Raw genomic sequence first — 22,965 nt, forward strand, 5'->3', positions numbered from 1 at the left:
ACGGCTAGCTGCAAGTCACCGCACGGGGCGAGAGCCGGCTTCGGCGCCGGGGATCGATACCCCGCAGTGTTTATGGAGCGTTTATGCGGCTTGTCGAGTCTAGTTACACAACAATAACGATAAATCCGTATCAAAGCCAGCCGGCCCCTCTTGACTGTAATTAGTGTCCGGGTTGCCGGTCTGCGGGCGCCGGGGGGTGGGAGCGCCGCAGACGCCGGGGCGGCGCAGTGGGGGAGCGCGGCCCGCTATTGGTCGGCGCCGGACACGCCCACCGCGGGGGCAGGCCCGAGGGCCCGGGACGCCGGCGGGCGGCAGTCGGCACTGTGCTGATGGAGGGCGAGGAGCGATTGCGCGCGCTGCTGCACAAGGCCGCCGCCTCGGCTGCGGCCGCCGCTGCCGCCCACGCAGCCGCCCACGCCGCCCCCGGCGCCCCGCCGCCGCCCCAGGCACAAATCGCGGCTTCGATGCCCGCCACCACCACGACGGCCAGCGCCGGGCCGCGGCACACCATAGACCACATTCTGGGGCTCTCCGGTTCCAGCCCCGCCAGCACAGAATCGGCAGGTAAGACTCAGCTCCAAAAGTGGTCTCTCAAACACCAAGTGCTCACGTTTTCCTGAGAACCATAGACTTCTCATTATTTGTGGAAAAATGACCTGCCGATGGATCAAGTGACATCGTTACTGTTCCTTCGGCATCACCTTGACATATTATCTTCCAGTTACCTGTATCACCTTAAGCATCTTTCACAGTACTCAGTGTCCGCTGTCAGTTGTTATTTCAACTATTCTGACACCTGCCAGTGCGCAACAATCAAAAAAGGTTCGGACAAAATTACCACCACGGTGACGGTATACCATACACTTAACGAAGTTTTTATGTGTAAAATTTTGTAAAATTGCCAGTTACTGATGTCTCCGAAAGTTCGGCTACAATGCTATCGCATAACATACCGCGTGACAAAAGGCGAATGTGTTATAGAATTAGGCTGCGTACTTAAAAACTGGAGTGTTAGAAATTAGAATGCAAATCATTACATCCATATATGTATAGACATTCTATGACTGCAAGACATCCTCAGCACCTCACTTCCATCAGTAACCCATACACAGTTCACACAATGTTATAAGTTTTGACTGGGACTACGTTCTCATACAAAGACGTGGGAGGATATATTTTATTGTTGTGGTGTTAATAATTGACAGAAGTTTCTTGTTTTACTGCATATAATTGCTTTAAATTTCTTACGAGGGACATAAAGTGTTAATTATAATCTCTAACGGCCAAACATCTGAAGAGGCCACGTATTACGTCGGAGTACCAACAAATAGAAATGCCTCACGATGTTGTCGACGTATTTGCCGAAATTTTTATGCGGTTTCGTGTGCGGTTTGCTACTTTTCGTTCCACAGGCACAATTCCATTTCTTGTGTGAAACGCCTTTTTTGTACAAACTCACTTGTCCCAGACATTTCACATCTTTCTGCTGATCGTCTAGCATGCGTCCAGCGAGGCAGTCCCCCACGAATGACTTTAATGAAAAATTAAAATAAAATTAGCGTCTCAATGCTAACAGCTAACAAATATGCTGCAGCGCTCCTGCGCCGCACCGCTCTGTCTTCGCAAATCTGTTGGAAACAACGACTGCACGTCATGTTCTGGAGTCACCCTTGATAACAGTCTTTTGGTTGAATATTCTACGAGACAAATTTAAGGTGCTCTGTCGACTGAGTACATAAAAATACATTTTAAACAATATTGTCTTTATAGTGGCGACCACAACTGATTCCGTTGGCACAGAGCGTTGTTTGAAATACCAGATGACCAGTATTTTTATGTAGTGACAACGCATTGAAAGCATGAAGTAGAAAGAGTCTCGCAAGCACCAAGGGAAATAAAACGGATTACTAAGACAGAAACATGGTGTTTACATAACTCTTAATTTATCATTAACTTTAGCTAGATGGATTTTGAAAGAAATTGCGTTTTTACAGTGTCAAGTTTTGAATTAGCTCTCGGAGGTTCTTTTTCCCGTCGTTCAGTGCGAAAAATAATTCTCTACGCACAGGCATTTATTTTAGGTAAGTGTGATACTTACATCGCTTGCATATTCCTTAGATCGTTTCCGAATAAACCTTCAGCTTCTATGAAAAGCCCAATAGTAGCACCGGAATCGAGTATTAATAAACATTAAATGGAAGTCCAGCTCTCTTGTGTATTCACTAACGATTTACATACATTTCACCGTTTACACTTATTACAGAGATACGGGCAAGCACTGATAGTTGTTATACATCAAAAAACAAGACAATTGCTCTGAAGTAATAGAGTGTTTACAGACAAACTGATAAATAAACTATAGTAAGACAGCAGACTACCTTCTGCCTACACTGCTGTTTCTTCTCAACGCTACACGCGTTGTGAATCTCACTCAGACGACAGCATTCCTTCTCAAGGCAGCTGTGAATGGTATGTGCGACCAGTAATATATGTTGCTAAAGAACGCAGAATGTTGCGTTTTATGTTTTGACAATACTGTCGCATCAGTTAGCATAACCATTACAGTTGTCTGTTATTTATATTTCACTTGTAATCAGTTGCCCGCAGTTATTAACGTCCTATCGGTGATATCTAAGATATTAATCGACATCTGTTCGTGCTCCCCTTATAATGCAATCAACCTTTTCAAACAGAACTACTCGTAAATGTATTATCTACCAATACATACTTTGGCTTGCGATGACTTCGTTTGCTTTTGATCATTGCTAGATTAATCCACCCATTTATTTAAGAACGAAGATATAAAAAATATTGTTATTTTAATGTATGTATCTTTGTTGCTATTTTTTTAGGTATACAAAGACACCATCAGATAACAGCTTGAGGGAAACAGTCAGAAGGAAAGATAATTACAGTACATCGTTCAAGTCTTTGTTTTATTCTAAAACATGTAATTGTTCTACTATGAGACTTCGAAAGAACCCTGTAAAATATGTTTATTTTGGATTGTTTTTCAGTTTTTGTAATTACACTAATATCTTACATTTTGCAGAGATAAAGAACAATGTCTTGCATCCAAATTATCGTTCATAAATACGAAAAATTTAAAAGCTGTTTGTTTACGTACACGGAAGTTTTTGCGCTTCCGACGAGAGAGATGGATATGAAATATTTAATTGCATTTAATTTATGCACTATGTATACCACATTCTTTATACGAATGGCATGAAACCGACGCATATGTAAATACTATCATACTAGAGTTATTAATACTGAAGATGATATGAACTATTATTTTTACCGCGGCACTATTAGCCAGTGCCTTACTCCTAGACGATCTGTATTTTTAGATAAAATTTACGCAATAGAATAAATTAATGCGTCAATTGTGTCAGCTTCGAGGGGGACCTGAGTTTTAGACATAAATGAGAAGCGACTGAGTAAACAAAGTCAGTACGTAAAGAACAAATATAGACACGCCTATAGATTATTCTTTCTGATATGCAGAATATTTCAGTGCCTTGTACTAGGATAAATGTATCTCTGCCAAAGAGGACCCATCCCGTCGTTGTTCACAGAGCAAGATAAATTCTACATATCGTTAGAACGAGCTTTCGAAAACTGCCGCGTCTCTATGTGAAGATTATCGTAACGGACATTCAGTGACAAGAATTTTTGTGTGATTCATAATGTGAATAAAAGCGCAGGAAATACCACTTGAAGGGAAAAAGAAAATCCTTATATTAAACTCAGGGGGTACACACCTGTTATGATATGGTTGATAATTGTAAACTTGATAACACGTTACTTGTTGAGGAAATATTGACATGTTTCCTTCATTAATTTGTTTTTAAGTCCGTCACAATTTTTTATGTAATATGGCCCCTCTTATGTTTTAATCTGAAATCATGGTTTTCTAGTTGCAATTTCATTTGTCAATACTAAACCTGAAAATCTTTCCATATCACAGAGTTTTTGTTTCCTTTTATCGACTCGATCCTAAAGGGTTAGTTCATTTCAAAGATGTCGTCGAAAGAATATAATAACTAAAGAAACATATGCACAAAGACGTCTTGGAATTCTGGTTTTGACGGAGTTCAAAGTGAAAGCATTACGAAAGTGCTAATAACAGACTTACACTGCTTATTGCGGATCCAGTATAGATAACGTTCTCTACGATGTAGACGGGTAGTATCGTTTCTTTGCTAAAAGGTGGGAAAAAAAACTTAATCAGATGTGTAAATATCACGTTCCTCGTGGAGTAGGTTATAGCTGAAACAGTCGAAATTCATGCGAATAGTTTCCTGTTGCCCTGTTCGAATATCGTAACTTATACGGTAGAATAAATCAGAATAAATTAATGTCTTACTTGTAGCAGCTTCAAGTGGGAACTGAGTTCTAGAAGTAAACTGGAGGTGACTGCGTGATCACAGTTATTACGTAAAGAGCAAATATAGACACGACAATCGATTATTCATTCTCATATGGAGGAAACTCGAGCACAACCGAGTCCAGAGCAGTCCCTTGGGCTCTCTCGGTTCCCCTCTCTTCTACTGAACATCAGATAAAGAGCATATCACACACCGTGTGTCAGTTGTTAAGGTGAAGACACGAGCTATATCACCAGCAAAGAGGCGGTAGCGATACTTCTTTCACTGCAAGAATAGATCTTCCGTCCAAAAAGTTCCGATACTCGTGCTATTCCTGGCATATGAGCGACGTCAGCGCGATAACCGCGGTGGCAGTTCGAACTAACAACTGTAAACAACTCAGTTTTAAGCGGCCTGTATTAAGTAGCGGTAGTGCGGCCGTAATGTGTCAACGTTGTTGGATCACGAGTCGCAAAAGAACAGCGAACTGAACATCTCTAAATAAGATGCTCAAGACATTCTCCAGAATGTTCTGAAGAAGTGAACAGTGTATGTAAAATTTACCCCCAACGTCTTGACCCATGAAGGATAACCACGATCAGTGGATGACTGTCGCGAATTGACTGAAATAAAAAGAAAAACCACGGATAATTCTTTTTTGAAAAAAATCATCATGTGTGATGGGACTTGGTGTTATCAGTACGAAACTACCACAAAGCGACAAGCTGCAGAACGGGACTCTACGGTTCTCGAAGACCGAAGAAAGTGTGAATGCGACGATCTAGTTCAATATCCCAGATCAGGACGTTTGTGACAGTTTCACACGGTTGTACGAATATTGTATCATGTGGAGGGGGTGCCGTGGGGGGGGGGGGGGGCGGAAGGGGGAGATTATATAGAACACCTGAAGCATTAAAACTACAAACCTTTTTTTATATTTTTCAGGAATCCATTCTCTAACATTTTTGGATTGATGGGGTATTATTGTTAAACGCTAGATGTTTGTTTCAAACGTAGCTGGCAATAGAACATTTGAAGACATATGGCGTTATTAAAAAGTCGCCAATTCAGTGTCCACTACAAGGCCGCGAACTTTGCAATAGAATCACGCAGTACCGGTTACATAAGTTCATCACTCGTCCATCTGGCTCTATTACGTTCTCCATCTCTTTTCGCTCAACATCAGTAGTTCCATCATTCTCTACCCAGTACACCCAGCACCCTCGATAGTCTGCTAGAAATAATCTGATTTTTGTCTGGTACCACATTTTGTGCGTCCGTTATTCCCTTCAGTGTCGAAATGACCATATATGAATTTATTGTCACATATCTCATTACACGTCCATCCTCTCATTAAAACTATTTTCTCAAAGACTTTATCGCTACTAATACATAACGGAGCAAAATCATTTTTGTAAAGCGTAGAGCCGGTTGTGCTGAGAAAATGGAAATAGGTACGTAAACGTTTGTTCTGAGTACCAGCAATCGATAATTGTTGGATAGGTGGTCAAGCGCGACAGCTGGGTGATTCTTGAAACCTTTCTCGTAGCACAGTAAGGCACAGAGAGTAAGAACAGTTTGCAAGATTAAATGGAGAAGCCAATATGTCACGAAAATAATAAACCAGTTGATTAGCAGTGCGTATTCCAAAGGAAATGTTCGAGAGTCATGTTCGCGCCAACTACACGGAGACGAGTGAATGGGTCGGAGTAGAAATTCGTAAGCAATATGTGTGTGACTCCGGTTATTGTGGAGACCTTCCAAAGGCAAAATTCACACCGGAAATTTTTGAAGCTGTAATATGAATCTAGATATAAGCCCCTTTTGTAACCTCCGTCATAGGTTTGAGCTAAATAGACTGTTTCGGTGACCATCGTTTGCTTGTTCTTCCCTAGTCTCCCCTCTGAGTTTTCATGACAGAAAAAAAAAATTATGGTTTAACGACCCGTCGACGGTGATGCGTGTTTTCACAGGGAGCCGACTCGCTGACGTTCTCTGATCATTCCAAAGATTTATGTTGTTACTTACTTATTCCGTTAGGTTATACCAGTAATCCACCCCCGATTTTTTTATTACTTGAACTACCATGTACGAAACCGCCTTAAATACCTGAGTACTTTGCAAATGAGTAACTGTTTTCCTTTCGTCGTTTGGCAGGACAGTTAAGAGAAAAAAAGTTTAAAAAAATTTTGAAACTATTTTTAAAGCTTGTTGGAAATCACCAAGAGCTCTTATTAAGAGACTCTGAATGAGTATTATCTGAGTAATTTGCGCGTCGTGAGTTGTGCTACTTCAAGACATTTACACAATTTCTAACATTAACACGTGATTTTGTTTTAAACTTTTGACGCCCAGTTATACCTCTTAATGTGTACGCCATGGCGGTATTTTAAATTTTCAGAATGGGGCAATAATTACATGAAATATTGGAAACTACATTTCTGTTGCGCCTGGAAGCCATAAGGTAAGCAACCTGCAACTGGAACCGTGAGTCTTGCACCGTTTTGGCCGTTTAGTGATGGTGATGTATTTAATTCTTACTGCATCACTTCGTCCCTTATTTCCAATTCCCTAGCACATGCTTCAATAGGTAGAAAAAAATCTCATTTCGGAAGACATTTTTCGTAGGTGTCAAAATCCCGATTCCGTTTAGCACAGTTGCGTTGACTGTTATTTCGTTTGCCGGCCGAAGTGGCCGTGCGGTTAAAGGCGCTGCAGTCTGGAACCGCAAGACCGCTACGGTCGCAGGTTCGAATCCTGCCTCGGGCATGGATGTTTGTGATGTCCTTAGGTTAGTTAGGTTTAACTAGTTCTAAGTTCTAGGGGACTAATGACCTCAGCAGTTGAGTCCCATAGTGCTCAGAGCCATTTGAACCATTTTTGTTATTTCGTTGAACTCGATCCTTGTTTCACAATTCGTAAGTTGTTGTACTGTTAGAAATATATGATGTAATATAGCAGTTCTTGTCGTGGTATTGATATTCCTTCTGACAATGATATTGCCACCCTCATATTTGATTTCTCTAAATGGCTTAAGGCAAATGCTGGGATGATTCCTTTCAAAAGAACACGGCCGTTTTCCTTCTCTGTCCTTCCATACTTTGTTCTTGTACTCCGCCCCAAAAACCTCGTCGTCGGCGGGACGTTAACCACTAATCTCTTCCTCCTTCATATTTGAAGTATGGAAAATTTTCGAGAGAGTATGGTCTCGCGCATTACAATCGAAATGACTGGATCTTATACCTGAAAGCACGGCCGTCTGCAGAAATTATTCCAGGGGATGACTAGACTCCAAACCCGCAATTTTTTTATATAAATCACTTGCTCAGTTTCTAGACATCTCATGCCATGAAGAACTGACGCAAAAAACTTATTGTATCCCACAGGTAGTTGGTGGTTATCCAGTCAGTATAAGCGTAGAACTCTGTATTCCAGGTTCTAGGATAGGGGGAGTGCCCCCTCATGCCCCCATCTTTCGCCCCTCCCCCCCCTCCTTGCACAAGCCTATGTATAAAGATTATGATTTTAATTTTTATTTTTACCTAAACTTAGCCGGCCTAATTGGCCGAGTGGTTCTAGACGCTACAGTCTGGAACCGCGCGACCGCTACGGTCGTAGGTTTGAATCCAGCCTGGGGCATGGATGTGTGTGATGTCCTTAGGTAAGTTACGTTTAAATTGTTCTAAGTTCTAGGGGACTGATGACCTCAGAAGCTAAGTCCCATAGTGATCAGAGCCATTTGAACCATTTGAACCTAAACTTAGTTCATCACATCGTGGGGACACAACTTTTGTTGGACAGAAAATGTTCACTGACGCTTCCAGGCGACGCTTTTGTATGCGTATGCCTTGTGTGTGACCCATAATCTTGTCATCTCCTGCGTATGAAAGGGAGCAGGCCCAGTCACTTCTAAACTACCTTTCTCCGTTTACATACATTTTTTAAGATCTTCTTGATGAAAATCACTCTTATCAATTTACTGGGGTAGGTAGTAAGCAGCACTCGTGGTTAGTAGGCCTGCATCCTGCTTCTTGGGTGAAATCTCGTGGCCAGGAAGCGTCAGCGATTATTTTACCTCTAACAAACTTTGTTCCTTATGACGTCATCCATCAGACCTGGTCATCCGGTGCAAAGACTTGATACACGCCGTACATGTCTGTATAGCAAGGAAAGGTTTTCTGTGACGAGAAATTTGTTAACATTGCACATTAATGTGTTGGAAAGTCTTTTCTGAAACTATTTGCGTGGCTTGTAGCCTCATATGGCAGTCAACCACGGAAGATTAAGTTATTAGACAAGAAGAGTCTGGATGCTTTTGAAGCGTGATGTTACAGAAAATGCTTAAAATGAGATAAGAGGGTAAGATATGTAATGAGGCGACATTGAATCGAGTCATGAAGAACATATGTTTATGCCACAACTTCACTAAATGGAGTTACTGGTTGACAGGACATATCCTGAGGCACCGACGAATAGTTAATTTAGTAATGGAAGCGAGTGTGGGGAGCCAACATTGTAAATGGATTCCAAGGCACGACTGCAGCATGCTGTTTCAAACCGATGTAGGCTGCAGAAGTTAGACGGGGATGAAGAGACTTCCGCACGGCCGACTGCTGTGGAGAGCTAGATCAATTCACTCTTGGGACTGAGCGCACCACAATAACAATTTACTGTTCCCAGTTCTCTCTGTTATCAGCATTTCATCGGTGCACAAAATGCTACTTACTAGTGTGTCAGAAATCAAAGACAGGGCTACTGTAAATGATTCATTCTTTTTCGAAGTTCTATATTTTCCAAAGTATTACAGATAAGACTGATGTGTGAATAGAACCGTAAACTCACCAAGTCTACATTTTGCGTTCTATACATGTTCTATGAGTGCCCCTCTGGTCACACGACACACGTCCAAGCGGTATTCAAGATCCATATCTTATGTAACAACGTCGTCTCAATAGTTATCACAGCAGCATCGATGTGTTCTACCAGATGTTCCGGTGCGGTTCACAGTGGGAGTGTGTAAACATGGTCCTTAATAAACACGGCAAGGAAAATGTCACAAATCACAAGGCACTAGGTCTGGCGACCTGGGGGGTTAAGGTGATCCGCATCTTCTTCACCACTACGGCCAGTTCAGCGACGCGGATGTTCGTCGTTAGGTAGTGACAAATATCGACGCTCCACTGAGAGCCTGGGTCATGTTGGAAGATGAAATTCTCGGGATCAACAGTCAGTTGTAGGAATAACTACGACTACGACGCGCCAAGGTAAGAGGTACCTGTCATGGCCTTGTCGCAGAAGAAAAACGGCCCACAGAGCTCCGTCTGTGACACTGCACACAAAACAATAGCTTTCGGCGAATCTCGTTCATGTGCCACGGTTTCGTGAGGATTTTCAGAGCCCGACGCTTTCATTCTGTGAGGATTAATCTGTTCAGATAATCGAAAGTCACTTCGGCGCTGAATATCAGCTTCGAGGCGAAAAGTTCGTCCTTCCTACATTGTGATGCATAATTAAAGGCGCTGGCCAAAATCTTCTGGTTTAAATTATTGGACGAGCTTAAAATGTAATGCCATCACAAACCGTTCCACAAAGTTCGCTGTGGTATTCCAAGATGTTTTTGGACTGCGTACAAAACTTTCCCTTGCCGTCTCCACGGTTGCATCTGCACGCTTGGTCTATCAGTACTTTTCTGTTTACAGAGACGATCAGTGCCTCCAACTGGCGTCACTAACGTACAATTCTCTCTATATATGGCGTTTCTTTCCCATGATTCCTTCTGAATGCACGCTACAATGTCGTAGCAGATATAAATCTCGTATATACCAATACAGCCGGCCGCTGTGGCCGAGCGGTTCTAGGAACACCAGTATGGAGCCATTTATACGGGGTGCATACGACCCGGGACAACTGAGAATTTTTTCATCCGGGAGAAAACGGGGAAAAACCCGGGAATTTTTTAGAATTCTGGGAATTTTTTTGTTTTCAGTTGAAGTGTTGTAATTTTGACTGGTAAGAACCGATACTCTGACAAAGGAAATTACTGTATCCCGCTACTGCAGAGTAGCCTAACCGAAAATAAAACTTAAACTGCAAAGGAAATGCGCCATATACAACAACAAAACACAGTGCTCATACAAGCGTCCGCCAACAGCAAAATATGTCAAAGTCTTTAGGAAGACTATGCAATGCTTCGTAACAAAAAATTGCCTCCGATGAGCGTGATGTCTGAACTGTTTACATTAGGTTCGTTCTAGCAGTTACAAGCGGGATCATGCGTATGCCCTGTGTAGTAGCAGGTTCTCCCGCTTCTCGCTACAGAAATGTGGCTGTTGGCTGTGTAAGCAGTCGCAGCAAGCAGCTAGATGCTACCGGGAAAAAATTTACTGGAGTGCCCAAGCTGCCAGATGCATGCATGCGCAGCAGGCCCAGATGTAGTGGGGGGGGGGGGGGGGGGGGGGAGCAAATTATACTCTTGAGGGGAAAAAATCTTGTTTCACAAAGCGCCTAGCATCCAGCGCACGTTAGTCTATCGATTATTCATATGACTTTGAAACGCATCCCTGTCAGGTTTTGAACATTTTTGAACACATTCTGATTTCTGAATGAATCGCAAGTTGATTTGTGAATGCGTGCATAGTGTACATGATGTATCTATCAGGGGAGTTCTCGTCGCATGTAGAAACAAACTTTCCTAAAGACAAAAGGGGCTATACGAGCTGAGCGAAATAAGGCCGAACGGATGAGTGCCAACCGCTGTCTGTGTGGTTGATTGGGTTGGCGAATGATGAGCGTTGTTATAATTGCTAGCGAAATACATAGATTCAGAGTACCGGAGTGGAAACAAACGAATGACAGGTAAGGAAGATTACGTATTAAAATGGCTCTGAGCACTATGGGACTTAACATCTGAGTTCATCGGTCCCCTAGAATTACATAAACCTAACTAACCTAAGAACATCACACACATCCATGCCCGAGGCAGGATTCGAACCTGTGACCGTAGCAATCGCGCGGTTCCAGACTTCAGCTCCTAGAACCTCTCGGCCACTGTGGCCGGCCAATCTCGATTTCAATGCTTCGGAATGTAACATGCGGTGTTTGGTGGAATTCGAATTTATACTTTCGCAATACGAAAATGTGCAGCATACGTGTTGCTGCTTATCAAAGATCTTTCCAAAACGTGTCTTTTTCCATGTGTTTCGTTTTCTAAAGCGCCAGGAAATTCTACACCCGTGTATAAAACCATAACCATTCAAAGGACTCAGAAGTTACACAGTTCCGAGAGATAATATACTGTCATTTAACAGGGAAAATGTATGTTTTCACCCGGGAGAAAGTGTATTTTTAGCCGGGAAATCCGGGAATTTTTTTTCCTTGTCCGCGTATACACCCCGTTATACCAACACAAACAACTCTTTTCTTGATTTGTTGCCATTTTGTCAAGGTACTACTCTCATAGATCGTACTGTTGGGCACAATAGAGCCTCGGCGTCTTTACGGTTCTGTTCATGCGTCAATGATATTTGTGCAAGTAATAGTTCGCAAAATATCGAACTTTAAAAACAAAAGAATTATTTGTAGTAGTCCCTTATTATTTCTCTCCATTAAGATCTGTCATGACAAATATAAATAATTACATGTATTAAGTAAACCTGTCTTGATTCATTTTTACCTGTGACTTATTTATTGGATGCGATACTACAAAAAGCTTCTAATTATTCAGAAAAGCGAATAAAAAACGCTCCCTTTCGACACTCTGATAATTTTTTTAAACCACAGTTCGCATATAAAGCTGTGATTAACAGTTTTCCAGTGTAATGCTATACTATTCTGTAATGTTAACAGATTTGAGTTGATTTAGTGGCTCGGCTAAGAAACATGCATTAACGCCATTGAGAGCTGAAGCGACTGATTTCATTGTGAATTTTTGGGTTCCATCACGGCGGCCGTAAATTAGCCGCGGTGGGCGGCCGTTTCACTGTCGCCGCAATAATTCATTATCAGCGATACGGCCTCCTTATCCCGTAGCTGCATTAGCGCGCAGGGGTCGCGTGACTCTGCGGTGCGGCGCGGCGCGGCGGCTGCCGCAGCTGAAATATTTAACGCGCCCATTCCGTGCCGCTGCTGCGCGCCCAGCTGGCAGCCGAAAATGTTGGCCCTGCCTCGGAATGGCTTCCCAGATAGACTGGCACCTCCGCTTCTTCTTACTGCGTTCCAGCGCCACGAGAGAAGCAATGCGAAATAGATTGCGAAGAAAAATTATGTTCGAATAAAAATACGCTATTTTGCTGCAACAGCACAATTAGCGTAAATAAAATCGTTGTTGAGGAAAAATGAAGAGAGTGGTATCACTGTAGCGATGTTGTGTTTGTTGATTTATTAACCGCCTTGGCACAGTACTGAGCTCCCCAATTGAGGGGAGCGTCCAAGAAAACACTGCCCAAGAAATTAGCATAATATTGTCGATAGCGCTGGCGGTGCCGAGGGCGCGTAAAACATTCCTGCAGAAATGTCTAAAAATCGAGAATGCTCTTCTCACCGTCGTGGAAGAGATAAGCTTTCGACATTTCTGTGATCCATGTCACGGCGTTAGTCATAGTGCGAAGGAAAAGCATCACAGCTGGGAATAAAAGGGACTGTGAGACCACTGTGTGTGGGGCCGTGCGAAGAAGAATGGCAGGCATTTTTCTTATCAACTGCTACACCTCTGCAGAAGATCCGCATTTCAGGTGTTGTGTATCTACATCTACATCTACATTGATACTCCGCAAGTTACCCAACGGTGTGTGGCGGAGGGCACTTTACGTGCCACTGTCATTACCTCCCTTTCCTGTTCCAGTCGCGTATGGTTCGCGGGAAGAACGACTGTCTGAAAGCCTCCGTGCGCGCTCTAATCTCTCTAATTTTACATTCGTGATCTCCTCGGGAGGTATAAGTAGGGGGAAGCAATATATTCGATACCTCATCCAGAAACGCACCCTCTCGAAACCTGGCGAGCAAGCTACACCGCGATGCAGAGCGCCTCTCTTGCAGAGTCTGCCACTTGAGTTTATTAAACATCTCCGTAACGCTATCACGGTTACCAAATAACCCTGTGACGAAACGCGCCGCTCTTCTTTGGATCTTCTCTATCTCCTGCGTCAGACCGATCTGGTACGGATCTCACACTGATGAGCAATACTCAAGTATAGGTCGAACGAGTGTTTTGTAAGCCACCTCCTTTGTTGATGGACTACATTTTCTAAGCACTCTCCCAATGAATCTCAACCTGGTACCCGCCTTACCAACAATTAATTTTATATGATCATTCCACTTCAAATCGTTCCGTGTCAGGTCGACGACATTGTCGGCAGAGTGGAGAGACGATAATATTAATGGCATGGAGACGTTGCTGTGTCATATGTTTTTGTTGGCCACCAGATACCATGTCGCCTGGTCATTCGAGTCAAGAAAGGGGTGTCGTACTGTACGCATAACTGTGGGCCAAGCTGTGGTAGATTGGTGTTGTTCCGTCACGTTCCGGTTATCTCCTCTCATCAAATGGCTCTGAGCACTATGGGACTTAACTTCTGAGGTCATCAGTCCCCTAGAACTTAGAACTACTTAAACCTAACTAACCTAAGGACATCACACACATCCATGCCCGAGGCAGGATTCGAACCTGCGACCGTAGCGGTCGCGTGGTTCCAGACTGTAGCGCCTAGAACCGCTCGGCCAATCCGGCCGACAGAAGAGGAAATGCCAAACATCCTCTAGAGATAATGGAACACCTCTATGCGACTCACATGTGTGCTAGGAAGACAAATTTAGGAATATATTGACACTGCAGCTCTATGTAATATGTTTTATTTTATTTACGCAAGAGTTGAGTTTGGAAATTTCGGTGAATAAAACAGAATTCTATGATTTTTATTAATGCAGCAATATTCTGCTGCAAGTACAAATTAATAAAAAAATTGGTTTAAAGAAGTTCATAACTTCGTCTTCTTCGTTAGTTCATTTTCACACTACACGGAATGTGGTATTAGACACAAAATAAAAAAAAAAAACATTACAGAAAACGCCGGACAATAAATAAAATTTAACAAAGCAAAACAGGACAGAAAACTACACTGAAACTTTTTAAGTAGGCTGTTTAGGTTTTTATGTTGGTAACGCCACGTAGCGCTCTATATGAAAATCACTGACTGTGCTGTGTGAAGTCTGTGGCTGGTTTGCATTGTTGGAATATTTGCTATTGTGGTGTTGGGCAGTTGGATGTGAACAGCGCGTAGCGTTGCGCAGCTGGCGGAGTTTTGAGCGCGGATGATCTGGACGTGTGTCCCTCAGAAAAAGTAAATTTGTAAGACTGGATGTCATGATTATATATTATGACTTTTGAACACTATTAAGGTAAATACACCGTTTGTTCTCTATCAAAATCTTTCATTTGCCAACTGTGCCTATTAGTTCTTAGTGCCTTCAGTAGTAAGAATCCTGTATTTAGCTGGCAGTATTGGCGCTCGCTGTATTGCAGTAGTTCGAGTAACGAAGATTTTTGTGAGGTAAGTGATTCATGAAACGTATAGGTTATTGTTAGTCAGGGCCATTCTTTTGTAGGGATTATTGAAAGTCAGATTGCGTTGCGCTAAAAATACTGTGTGTCAGTTTAGTGATGATCAGAATAAGTAAAGAGAAAAATGTCTGAATACGTTCAGTTTTGCTCATCTGTTTGAAAATCAAATAACGTAACGGGCTTACCAGCACAGTAATTCATAAATTTTTGTAAGGGGACGTTTCAACTTTACCAAAAAATTGTCATAAAGGTGTGCATGCCTGGTGCTGGAACTTCGGGTTCTTACTAGAGAGAAGAAATGGTATGATCGAGGCCTTGGAAACGCGGTTTCTTCCATCGGTAACTGATACAGTGACACCGACGTTATATGTAAAGAATAAATACGCAAATCACTCGATATGCCTCGATAAAACCGCAAAATCAACAGGCCGCTGACCTAGTACTAACAGCAGCCCTATTACGTCTGTCCCTCGAATACACATCCGGCCTTCCCTGTTTGTTTCGTAGATCATCCCTGACAGTTGGTTAGAGAAGGCCACAGGGATTTCTATTGCACTCACGTCTACCACAATATAACCATTCGTAAAGAATGGGGGAACGGTAGAGTCTGGATAACAACGGATCAAAACTTACGAGTTTAACGTCCCGTCGACGGCGGAGTCATCAGAGGTTTTTGTAGGAACCACGCCGGCATTCGCCGTAAGATTTGGGTAAAGCAACGAGAACATTAAGAAAGATGGTTGGACCGGGATTTGATGCCTGCTAATTCGAAGCTATGTACATCGTAGTCTACAGAAACGTATCTCAGTCTGATTTTGTCACGTATATGCTAAGGCGTCTCCTGTTACACTGTAAGAAGAATCCACACGTTTGCCAGAACTGGACGAAAAACGAAAAATTTGGAAGGGCGGACGAAATTTTGTTCCTTGCTACTCCATGATTGAAGTACATCGTCTCCACCGAGCTATCTCAGTTCTTGAATATCGTCCGGTCAACAGAGCGTTATGAGCGAAAAGGAAGAACAATTTTTATCAAATTGATAAACGACGAACGTGATTAATGTGCATGCAGGTCTTATTTGATTTGAAAGAATCGACACGGGCGTGTGTGTGTGTGTGTGTGTGTGTGTGTGTGTGTGTGTGTGTGTGTGTGCGTGTGTGTGTGTATGTGTGTGTGTGTGTTCGTTTAACGAGATTTTTACTGATGTGTTCGTCGATGTAATGCTGATCAGCTGCGTGTACATTATGTGCTGCATATAATTACACAGACTTCCGTACCTTAGGTACCTGTTTCATATTCATCATAATTCATCGGCAATGATATTTGTAAGTACATTCTAATTTTGCTCATGGACGATTCATTTCTGAAATGAATGGAAAACTGAGAAAATGTCGCTCATCTATATGATCATATTATGGTAGCTGCATCTCACTAAAATTAATCGAAGAGTATGGAAAACTGACACCATGAGGGCTCTGACCTATTCTTCTGATGCAGCCATACTGATCCTGGATTTTCTAAACCATTCCAGGGGAATATCGCGAAGGTTCCTACTGATAAACCACGACTGGCACAGCCCCAATGCCTTCCCCTTTACTACACACCGTAAAATAAATCAAAGCGTAATTTTATTCATCTTGTTACAGATAATCTCTCTTTCGCATTTTACAGTTCGGTGTTTTGATACGCTCGATTTTACTTCAAAAAAGTTCTGGATAAGTGCAGAATTATTTTGGAATCGTATTTCTTAGACATGGAAGTACAACGGAATTAACAGAAGTAAATGCAAAAAATTTTTAAGAAATTCATTCTCCTGGACATTATCCATTCTGAACTAAACCTGCGTCTGCAGCGCACAGAGTAGCGAAGTTATCACTAAAAAACTTGAAATTGATGGAGACGGCGCTTGTGCACAAAACTGTGTCGTTATCACCTGGATGATAATTTCGCTTTCAGCTTTGGTAAAGTTTATACGTTAGCCCCGTTAACATTAGCCCTCGACACGGCTCTTAATTCTCTGCCACCTTCCAGCCATGGAAGCAAATCCTGCCTAACTGACTGTCCTCTGATGATTCAGTCACGTAGTTTGTTACATGTCTCTCTTACACGTCTTATCTCTCTAAAAAACATCCAAATAAGATCTTCATAGTGCTGCGCCTCTTGGCTATGTGTCTTAAGTAACCAGGTATGAATTACAACGAGTTAAAAAGGTTTTGCAGCAGACTTCAGCGTCTCTTTTCCTCATACAGATGGTCAGGCATTTGAGATGAAGGAGCAGTCGTTTTAGTTCTGTAATATAATTTGTAACTCCAAACTGGTGAGTAGTAGTGTATATAACAGAGAGCTACAACACATTGGATTATCAGAGAGTTCATATTTACAATGCCATGTTAGTTACACTTCCATCAAGACGATCGGAAAATTTTCTGAGTCAGGTAAGATTACCACTGCCTTAAACACCAGAAGAATTACCGATTTTTCACATCGAAAACTGTATCATAGCATTAATTTATACGAGGAAATGTAAACTTCAAAATAAAATTTCTGTTGTGGAAAAATCATCTTTAGTGTTTGAATTAATTATGTTAACTGACTCCTCCATCGCTCCTTGGTAACATGTTCCACAGGATCCTGTAGAACATACACAATATTGTGCGTTTCGTTTATATTTGAATTATAAATTATTTGAGCTATATTAGAGTAAGTTAAAAGAGAAATGAGAGTATAAAAAATATAGTAAGTCTATATACTGTTACTGTGATGTAAGTATTGGATATTCGTTCACCTGCCACTTAAGAATGTCACATTGTAACCTCGTGGGAAATTGGTGAGATGGTCTGGAAGGTATTTTCCATATAATGTGCTAAGTAGCTCAAGGTTTTTAAATGAATCATGAAAGAAAAAAAAAACTAAACTTTAGCTAACATGAAAGTATGGCCCAGCTGCCTGTGAAAGAAGCGCATACTTAGGCTCCCTAACTACAGAACATAATTTCTCTAAAACGCATGTATCTAACTGAAGCATATTCATAAAAGGAACATGAAAGAAAGAATATCTTCCATTAGTCGTGAGAGTGACTTCTGGTTCCTGAATGGTTCAACACCTTGCGAGGACGAAAGAAACAGAAACTCGGATAGCACGCAATCAAAATCATGTAAAGAAGTTTGCGAGGGTTATAGGTACCAGCAAACTAATACACCTCTCAGGTCCAAAGACACCATTTTCATACTTCCTTCAACAATTCTGATAAAAAAAAAATCCGCTGTAGTCGGGTAATAAACAAAATGTGTGTCGCGAGTGTGAATAAATCCGAAACGAATTTAGTACTCGTAAATCGTTCCAGGATCGATTTGCGATTCACATGAAATTCAATGGTAAAACAGTAGAAGGTGTAGTTCCGTGATTACCTTGCTTCAGTTACATAAAGTCATCTTTTTGCATTATTGAAAAATCTTCACACGCGCACGTTACAAAGTTATGCATTCGTATTTGTAATCAACTTTGTAGTAATTTTAATCAGACTTGCATTTATGGCAAAAATAACAGCCGTTTTCCTTCGATAACAGATAGGCGAAATATTAAAACAATCTTACCAGTAGTAACTTGAATAGTATCACTGAGAACAAGATATTAGTTAAAGGTAATGGAAATGGTATATGTAGCTGATAAACGTGTTATTATGTACTAAAGACGCTTTACCACAGTTGACTGCTGTAATCTAGAAGTTGCTATCACTATACGCCACAAAGTAAATGTCAGTGAGAATCTGCTTTTGATAGCTTTGATAGAAGTACTGATTAAAATAAATACAGGATACGTGGGGTAAGGGTCAGAGAGTAACGAGCGAAAAAATAGCTCGAGCACTATGGGAATTAACATCTGAGGGATACGTGGGTCCGCCATGATGTGAAGCCCATATATCCGCTATAGAAGTATGCCTACCGGTGCTACGAAGAGTGCATCTATTAACATCAAAATCCTTCCATATCGTCGTCACATTGTTAATAAGGCGAACTGCAGTACTGCTTCAATCGCCACCGATTTATGCTTTCATTTACAGAAGTATTCTGCAAGGTTTTCAGCATCATCAGTTAGTTGGCGACAGTGCTCAGTGTTTTACCTTTACTCATCATTTAACGCGCTCCAACTTAGTAAACTAGTGTATCGACTCCTTACACTGTTCAATATTTGGACTTTACTCTGGAGACCTTGTTTTATTCTTTGCTTCTCTTTGCCTAAAATTTTCTTCAGTATTGTTTTTCCTTTTCCTCTGTCTTGTTCTTCTTAGTTCCTTGGTTCGCATTCATCCAGTTTTGAACATTTCAAAATATTCCTCATGATATAGTCAGAGAACGCAACTTGCCATTAAAGTGCGCAAATGATCACCTTTGCACTTCCTTCATTCGTCTTGAAGTCATAATTTCTTCAGAACTTATAAATACACATTTGTGTTTCTCCACCCCAAGAATTTTACCCTAAAAGCTTTCTATTGCGTCTAACATGTTGTCTCCAAATGTCATTGACGTCATACAGTCAACAGCAAAAAGTTTTATTCCTTTCACTGTTGCAGTGTAACGTTTGATTGTGATACTGATTGATGACATTCTTATTATTGTAGGTGTCCAAATTCAGCTGGTGGCTACTACCAATCTTGATACCAAAACGTGATCAGCTTGTTTATCTAGTCCAATGATTTGTATAATTTCATTTTTTCCATACTCCTAATGTTTGTTAGAACTCTAATTAGTCTATAATGCTATTGACAAAACTTGCATCGCGGCTTTCTTGACTTATATGATTAACCCAGTTTTTTTATGTAAATTCACTTAAGTATTTAAATCTGTCATATATTTCCTTTGTCTATATTTTCTTACTGCTAATTTTTTTCCTTTAATTTTATAATTTTAAGCAACTTTAATCGGTTGCTTGTTTGGTAATATTACATTATCATAAAATTTATAAACAGTGCAGTACCGCATCATCATGTTTATGAATGCCGTCTGTCTACATCCTTGTGCCGAAGTCTATTTCTGTCTACATCATTGTACTGAAGCAACCCGACTGTGTCATTCCTATTTTCGATTTAGGAAGACTGTTCTGCATTCTCACTGATAAGTGGTCTACTTAATTCACTGGAAATTTGGTTCTCCGTCTAAAAGAACCTGGTATAATGATATACTAAATTTTAGCGTGAAGTAGGTATTCAGTTTCCCAAATCTGAAGCTTTCAACATAATTTACTACATAGTTTTCACCGAAACTTGAGACGTCAAATGAAACTGAGTAATAAATTGAATACGTGAACAAAGCAGCACGAGCCAGAATTTTACAGTGCAGCACGAAATAAAGATGTCTTCGCTGTATTATTATTAATTCTTATTTTGTCGAGTTTATACACTTGTCAAAAACGAAAATGATTTTTTGAGTGTGAAAGCAAGAAACTGTATACAGGATCTATCATAATTAATGGCGTAAATGCATACAGTTGAAAGTACACGATATTAGAAGCAACAAAGTCTAGTAAACATCTGGTCGAAAATGCATACCTTAAGAACTACGAGCAATTTTTCATCTTCGATTCTGTGAAACAAATCTCTTCTACTGCAAGTTCTTTGCTTTTCATATTTTGGGAAGTGGTAGTATGGACCAAAACAAGAAAAAAATGTCCAGTAAATATGTGCTCTAATACGCATTCCTTAAAAGTTACGAGCACTTGATCATTAGAAGAGTTATGTTTCAAAGTAGCAAAGATGAACAAGTGCTCATCGTTCTTAAGAAATGGATTTTAGAGCACTTGTTTACGGATTTTTTTCCTTATTTTGATCCATACTACCAGTTCTCAAAATATGGAAAGCAAGGAACTTGCATTAGAAGAGATTTGTTTCACAGTATCGAAGATGAAAAATTGCTCGTAGCATTCTCGACTCTATGTTTATTGAGGCTTTTTTGCTTCTAGTATCGTGTACTGTACTTTCTACTGTACGTGTTTACGCCATTAATTATGATACACCCTGTATAAACGTGAATTTCCATTGATGTCTGACGTGTTTGTAAAACGTCACAGGACTATAATTCTGAGTTACGATGCATACTCTCGTCAATATGAAAATAATGAAACTTAATGTTATTACGTCCACATTTTCGCTGTTTATAAAGCGTCCAAAATTTTTTTGCTATTTTTTCTTGCAATTAACGGTTCAAGATAACTCAGTTACTTGTTTCCCACCCAATTTAGTACAAACTACTTTAAATATTCACTTATTTTTATAACAGACGGCTAATAATTATTGAATGCGTATAATAGTAGCCTCTCAGCAGCTTGTTATGTATCCGTCGGTGGCTGGATGTACCGATTTATGCAATAAATGCAGACATACTTCGAGTAGAAATATTATTTCCATTGATACATTTTTTGCATGGCTTTCACCACAATGTGAAATGGTCCCGAGGGGGGATGTGTGTTATCCCATGAATGAAGGGAAATTTGTTGCACTTTGAATATTTGAGGCTAGCGTTACCAGTAACATCAAACGCTTAAAAAAAAAAAAGAAAAGGAGAGGAGGAGGAGGATGAGGAGAGAGAGAGAGAGAGAGAAAGAGAGAGAGAGAGAGAGGGGGGGGGGGGGGAACGATTACCATAGTTCAGTGTAAGTACTAATTAATATGTGTATTTGTTAAACACACGGCACCTGTCTGTGTGAGTACATAGTTATTTGTTACGTAATGTCTGTTACTTTGTTGCGTCCGACCACTTTAGATACCTTACAACGTACTGGTCTTATACTGGATGGTGGTGATGATGATGCTTGGTTTGTGGGGCCCTTAACTGCACAGTTATCTGCGCTCGTACAAATTTCCAACCTTCGCTCAGTCCAATTTCGCCACGCGTATGAGTGATGATGAAATATGAAATGATGAGGACAACACAACACCCAGTCTCTTATACTGGAACCAATGTATATATCTTTACTCGGCGTTTTAAAACTGTACAACGATGTTTTAAGCAAAAAAATTTGTAAACAGAAGCCACGGGATATCTTTGATTTTGCACTTACCAAACAGAAATATCTTCAGGATCTTGACTTGTACGGGAATATACACTTCACAATGACCCGCAGAAACGGTCAGTCGATTCCTCCTGTTGTGATGATATCATCGGCGTCAGAGATAGGCGCTTATGAGTAAGATCGATTAATTGGCCTCTTCAATAATATAAATGAATCGTTTAATTTTATCGGTTAATTATATCCTAATAATAGATTATTCGATTTATTGTTGCGTTACTTCTTTATTTTTAGGTTTACTAAGCATTCCCCTAAAATTATTTTCTTACGCTAGAAAGGTATGTTCCACAAAACATGATGCAGTCACAGTTTCCTTTTACTTCTTGTGAGAAACGATAGTTGTTTAGTTACTTCAAGTACATAATTAAAGCTAATTAATATCGTTGTTTATAACATAGACACTGTAGTGAATATGAGATATCAAACCTACTCTGTTTTTTATTTGGTTTCTTGCTCTAAGGGGTACGACTCCATTTATTATATCAATACAAAATTGTTTATAGACCTATGTAAGCAATCAACACTAAGCGAAAGCTAAGAACAGGAAGTGACAAAAAAGAAAGATTGCTGTCCGTCGACATCGAGATCATTTGAGAAGGAGCGCAAGCTCGGAATACGCAAGGATTGCGAAGGAAATAAGCCTTGGAACAATTCTGGCATCCACATTAACCAGTTTTGAGAAACAACAGAAAAAGATAAGCAGGATGGCCGGACAGTGGGCTGAACTCTGCTCCTCATTAATGCAAGTCCAGAGAGATGTCAGCCGCCATCTTTCTCGGTCTACGAAGAGGACCGTCCTCCCACATATCAAACTAAATCACAGAACTTACTTCATCTAATGTTCATTGTGTGTGAAAATGTAGTTTCATAGCTCGCCTTGTAGTTGCATAGTTACATCTACATCTCTATTCTGCAAACCACTGTAAAGTGCAGGGAAGAGGTTGTTTCCTACTGTAACAGTTATTGCGGTTCCTTTTC

The 22,965-nt window shown here is 40.8% G+C and overlaps 1 protein-coding gene across 1 annotated transcript in view; it reads left to right on the forward strand.

The window, feature by feature from the left end:
* Positions 1 to 464: 464 nt before the first annotated feature.
* LOC124616479 (retinal homeobox protein Rx-like) overlaps positions 465 to 22,965 on the forward strand; it is a 382,811-nt gene continuing 360,310 nt past the window's right edge. The window contains exon 1 of the mRNA XM_047144789.1: positions 465 to 564. Within this exon, the coding sequence (XP_047000745.1) occupies positions 465 to 564 (100 nt within the window). The remainder of the gene's footprint in view (positions 565 to 22,965) is intronic.

The sequence above is a fragment of the Schistocerca americana genome, chromosome 5, assembly GCF_021461395.2.
Source record: "Schistocerca americana isolate TAMUIC-IGC-003095 chromosome 5, iqSchAmer2.1, whole genome shotgun sequence".
Taxonomy (NCBI): Eukaryota; Metazoa; Arthropoda; class Insecta; order Orthoptera; family Acrididae; genus Schistocerca; species Schistocerca americana.